The sequence below is a fragment of the Gavialis gangeticus genome, unplaced genomic scaffold (assembly GCF_001723915.1).
Source record: "Gavialis gangeticus isolate Ggan-Ray unplaced genomic scaffold, GavGan_comp1, whole genome shotgun sequence".
NCBI classification, from domain to species: domain Eukaryota; kingdom Metazoa; phylum Chordata; order Crocodylia; family Gavialidae; genus Gavialis; species Gavialis gangeticus.
The window spans coordinates 51545168-51550843 of NW_017729030.1; the positions used below are offsets into that span (position 1 = coordinate 51545168).

General features: G+C 37.6%; 1 protein-coding gene across 11 annotated transcripts in view; it reads right to left on the reverse strand.

Moving 5' to 3' along the window:
* Window positions 1-5676, reverse strand: part of LRBA (LPS responsive beige-like anchor protein) — a 760533-nt gene that overhangs the window by 498936 nt on the left and 255921 nt on the right. For 8 of the 11 annotated variants that reach the window (XM_019522187.1, XM_019522186.1, XM_019522183.1 and 5 more), the window contains 2 exons: window positions 1319-1397; window positions 829-962 (listed from right to left, as the gene is read on the reverse strand). In XM_019522187.1, coding sequence (XP_019377732.1) covers window positions 829-962; window positions 1319-1397 — 213 coding nt within the window. The remainder of the gene's footprint in view (window positions 1-828; window positions 963-1318; window positions 1398-5676) is intronic. The other 3 variants (XM_019522192.1, XM_019522189.1, XM_019522184.1) reach the window with 1 other exon arrangement.

Below are 5676 nucleotides of genomic sequence, written 5' to 3' on the forward strand. Positions count from 1 at the left end.
TCTGGTCATAGAAGGCCACTAGGTTGGTCTGACAGGACCTGCCTCTAATGAACCCGTGCTGGTTGCCCTGAAGCATAATCTCCCCTGCTAGCCCCTTGTGGATATGCACCAGAATAATTTTCTCAAAAAGCTTGCCCAGGATTGAGGTAAGACTAACCGGCCTATACTTTCCCAGGTCCTCCTTCCTCCCAAGTTGATGCTGCAGGATCAGGTATTTGCATTATATGCACATATTTAACATGCAAATTATGCATGATCTACTTTTATAGATATGATCGCTATTTCTTAAACAGAGACTTGGTCACAAAGACAATGAAATGCTTCTCAGCACCATGAGCTGGCACCATTTTTTTCATCCCCTTAAGTCTCTCACAAATTTCCCAGCTGTCTGGAACTTTCTCCTCATAGCTGCTATTTATCAGATTCTGCTTTTTCTTCCAATAATGCACCAGAAAAACAGCAGCAAGTTCATCATAATGCTTTTAGCTAACCTATAACTCCAACATACTGTATTATTAAAGTGTCATAGTCAAGACATTCAGTCTTTCGTTTCTTTTTAGTTAGTGTTTTAACAATTGACATCAAAGTTAACCTTAATTTCATAGCGGATACCAATACAATGAAGAAAATTTTTGTTTCTTTTTTTTAAATCTGAAAATTGATTAAATATTTCCCATTACTTTAAGGACCAACTGAAATACGACTTCATTCAAACAGAAAAAACTGCATATAGTTTAGTTTATAGGATTATGTAAACTCCATCTGCTTATATAAAACAGTTTCCTTTAAAGTCCTCCGGTAGAGAAAAAAATGAAAACAGAAACTTACTTGTACCTTCTATCAGCAGCTCTTGCCCATGGCTACCCAATAGAGTGCGAGAAAGAAATGGAGCAAAATCCACAAAAATCTCTCTTAGAAGTGGGGCAGCCTTTTCCAAAGCATGCTCAAGCCTCTCTGTAATACTAATTAAAAGACATGTGAGGTTAGATGGAGAAGAAAAATCAAAATTCTGCAAGAGAAGGAATTATTTTGTTTGAATGGTACATCATCTGTAACTAGAACCCATTTAGCACAATTACATTTTACTGAAGAACCTGATCCAGCAACCTGATCCTTCTATCGAACAACCTGATCCAGCAATCATTTAAAGCAACTGAAAGAGTTCAGTTTCAACAGGTACCGAGTCTTGCTTTCAGTGATTAATCATGCAATGAAAATTCCAAGCGAATACCTTAGTAGAACGTACCAATGAACTACATCATCAAGAAAGCGAGAAGTAGCAATGTCACCTTTTGCTGAGGTTAATTAAAGAAATTACCTCATATTTGAGACTGAATCCTCAGGCACTGAAGAAACCGTAGGGACTGACGGTAATTTTGAATTAGATGATCCCTTTCCTACAAAAGAAAGAATAGATTCATCCCACAGGAAACACAGGCCAGAGGCTGAGCCCACATAGCTAGAAGCCAAAGATTCATGTTCAAACCCATACATGCTTATCTGCAAACGTGACCTTTGGCAATTAATTTCACCTCTTTGCACCTTGGTTTTCTTTGTACAAATAAAATGTCCCAGCTGCTTAAGTATTAGGTGCATTGCAACCAACATGAACAGGAATTAATTGACTATAGTCCAGCAGCCTGTTTTATGAAAGAAAACCAGACTAAAGAAATACAATGGTCCTTCTGGTCTTAGAATATACAAATATTTGTGAAGTAATTTAAACATATATACATGTTAAGTGTATCTTCATATTGAGTCCTGGTATTTAATCCAACTTATTCTGCACAGCACATGCAGCCTTAACTTTGCCTCATTGTGCATAAATACATTAACTCCACAATAACCCTATCTCATTCAATGTTTGAAATGAGCAGTTCTCTTTTCATGAGTATCAGTATTGTTTTCTCCTCATAATACAGTGCGTGGTCTCAAGCCTAATTTTCTGCATACCCCTCAAGCCCTACCTTGAAAAAAAATTAGTAATTTCCTCATGAGCTTTTTTATGGTGCTTATGACTACAGTATTTGATAGTAGTGCTGGAGTGATGTTGTAGCTGTAATTATGCAGATATTATGCAAGACAAGGATTTCTTAGGGCGATGTCTTTTATTGGACCAACTATGGAGCTGGAAGAGAGAGTCAGACAAACCTCTGAATGGTATTTAAGGAATTTATTAATGTCTGCAAAACTATTTTCAAAAAAATTCCATGGGATGAGTGGGTATTTTTATCCTTTTTATAACATGAATGATGAACTAAGCTGATTTAGCCCTTTTATAATACGAATGATGGATCCATTAATTTTGGATGCTTTTGTTGAGACTTTTAGCACTTGACTGTTCAAAGTACTTTGCACTTCATATGTTCAAAATACAGTATAGAGTAAAGCATCAACCTGCATTGCATTACTTAACACTTCTGTAAATCAGACCCCTGGGATCAAAAGTTAGGGATACAGAAAATGAGAAACATTCAATTAGCAAGCACTTATGAAAAACTTGGTTTAAGTAAGTTACATAGCATCATTTAAGAATCCTGTGGCAGGGAGGAATGTGATCCAGTTAGCCTAAGACATTATCTTAACTGCCCTTACGGTGAGACTGTCTCTTTCTCCTCCAGCAATTCCCTGACTTGTTCCCTACACACCTTCCAATTTCAGCAATAAACGAAATACAAAAATCCTATTGGTAGCAAGTAACTTGTTCAATATACAACCATGACCCAGTTCTTTCCATGTACTGAATGAGGCAGACATTCTGTAGACAAAGATACTATGTGATCATATAATTAAAGGCTGCATTACAAAGTATAAATGCAAGGTGGCTCAATTAAGGTTGCAGAGATCCCTTTAAATTTAGTACCACCTCACTTTAGAGATATCAACATTATACTACTACTCATGCTCTTTTAATGTGGAGTGCTGTGTGTGTTAGTAATTTTTTTTAATTAAAAAAAATCTTGTTGCATCATAGTGACACACATGACTAATCAGCGAGTTCACAGGAGCTTTTCAAAGGCTTGCAACTTGGCCAAATTTGGGCACATTTTTCATGGGGATGACAATAGGCACATTATCTGACAAAAGACCAGTCTTCTATCAAAATTTAAATCCCATCCCAAAACACATAAGAATTAGAGCTTCCCAAGAAAACTATGCAATGTTTTTCAACGTGAGCAAGAAAAAAAATATTTTTCCATAGCTTAGTTCTTATAAATACCTGAGCAATTTCCACTGAAATTAAAACAAAATAAAAACTCTACACACAGTCTGCAGCAGACAGCTGATGTGGAAAGTTTCAGCCCAGAAGTTTGAAATTTGACAAGGGATAAGCAACTGGAAATTGATCCTAAAAAATAAGCATTCAGACAACCTTAATAATAGTACTTGCAGCCCTATTATAATTTTTTTTTTTAAATATCAGACATGACCCTCTTAGCAACAGAAACACAACAATAGGAATAGATCCAGATTGATGAAGATGAAATAATGGATAATCTAAGTGGTAGTCTGAGTACAAACGTTAAGGTACTGTTCTCAAATGTAGCCAGAGCCAATACCTGTAGCAGGGTTAAAAAGCATAACATTTGTTTCAATTTAGGACCAGTTTCAAACAAGGGACCAAAATTGCGGTGGGTAAAATTAGTGCCTGCAACCTTTGCTTTTCTCTAGTACTTTACTGCGGAGTCCATTATTTGATTTGTGTGCATTATTTTGAAAATTCTGAAGAACAGAGAGAGTTGGGTGGGTGATATAAATTGGGTAGTGTGAAAGTGAGTGATTGATTATATGGCAACAAGGAACAAGTTCGATCACTTAACCTCTAATTTCTAGACATTGCCATTTTTCATTTTGAAGGTGTGGTATTGTTGTAAGGAAAATATAATATTGTACCTGGAGTTAGCTGGATTTAGTTGAAAGCATGTTTTTAACCGGGTTGCTTTTTGTATCTCTTTTTTGTGAGTAGCTGTCAGTTCATATACATGATTATCCTTCCTTCCTTTTTAAAACTGAACTCCTCTAAACGCTTTTATTACTTTCCCATGTTTAAAACAAAAAATGTACACTTAGTACAAAAAAAGATCAAATGACATGGTAAATATTGTAGGCTAGCCTGAGGCTAGTAAAATACAAGAGCTGTTCAGCAAAAACAGTTAACAAATTAGACTCTGAGGTTGCATCCTGTTCCACACTCCACCTAACTTCAGAGGAGCATGGCTAACCACCTGTTGTGCTCATGGAAGAGATGCAAGATGTACTAACAGTGTGAATCTTTCTTGACATTGAATTCCATCAACTGACTCAAATACTCTGGAAAGTACTATAATATATCCTGTCATTTACTTCACTGATTGACTCCTGATAAACTTCTCGAATTGCATAACAGGGATTAAACTGATCTAAGCAGTTTTCTTTTAAATTATTTATAATGCAAACATTAAGTCTTCAACTTTGGCAGGGCTGAGAAGAGGAACACTAACATGGAGATTTAGAAATTCCTTATTTCAAAGAACAATACCGGATGGAACTACTGTATAGAAGCTCTTAAAAGAAGCTACCTCCAGATGCACAGGAAAGGACTGATACTTCCAACTCCTGGGAACCCAGGGTCAAGCCCCTTTTACTTATTCTTTAAGATCCACAAACCTGACAACCAACGATGCCCTATTCTCTCTTGCACTGGCATCATCACAGAGGGGAGTTTCTGGCTACGTTGACTCTATCCTATTCCATATGTCACTAGAGATGTCAGCTATTTGAAGGACACCACAAATTTCCTAAAAAAGGAAAGTTCCATTGCACTTTCCCACTTGGTTCTCACACAAAACTATTTCAGATGTGGAGACTCCCTATACGTATAAAAGAATGGCATTGCCATGGGCATGCACCTGGCCCACAATATGCCAAAACATTTTTATGACAGACACGAAAGTCAACTTCCTCTGTAGCTTCCCTCTTTTCCCCCTGGTATGAGACATTGATGACATTCATCACATGGACACATGGGAAGGAATCTCTTGAGAAATTCTACCAGGACTAACTTCCACCTTTCCATCAAACTGACTCTGGAATACTCTACCCAACATATTGTCTTCATAAATACCACTGTGAAAGTTCAGTAGTCACATCATCACCACATTGCATCAGAAATAAACTGTCCAACTACAGCTACCTTCAACCCACCAGCTTTCATGCTAAAGCACACCACTAGATCCATCATCTACACCCAACCGTACCTGCTCCATCCCACTGACCAGAATGTACACCCAAAAGCTGTGAAGTTGAGATTCCCATACTTACAATACAATCTGAAAACCATAGCTACTGAAATCAGCAAAGCCAGACCCCTCTTTGACCTGTTACAGTACCAACCACATGACAAGGACAATAAAAGCCCACTGATTGTCACCTAAACCCTCCCATTTGAACAACTTAGAAACATCATTAATAGCTTCCAACCCCTCCTGTAAAATGATGACCAACTCAAGGCCACACTGGGGGAGAAGCCTGTCCTGACTTAGAAGTATCCTCTAAAAGCATCACTCCAGCAAGAGACTATTTATCTAACTCCTATGCTCGTCAATCCACCAAGCTATGCAACAGACCCAGATGCCCTCATCAATACAGGCCAAATCAACACTGGACTAAAACATCCAGGGCTTAATTCACCTATTC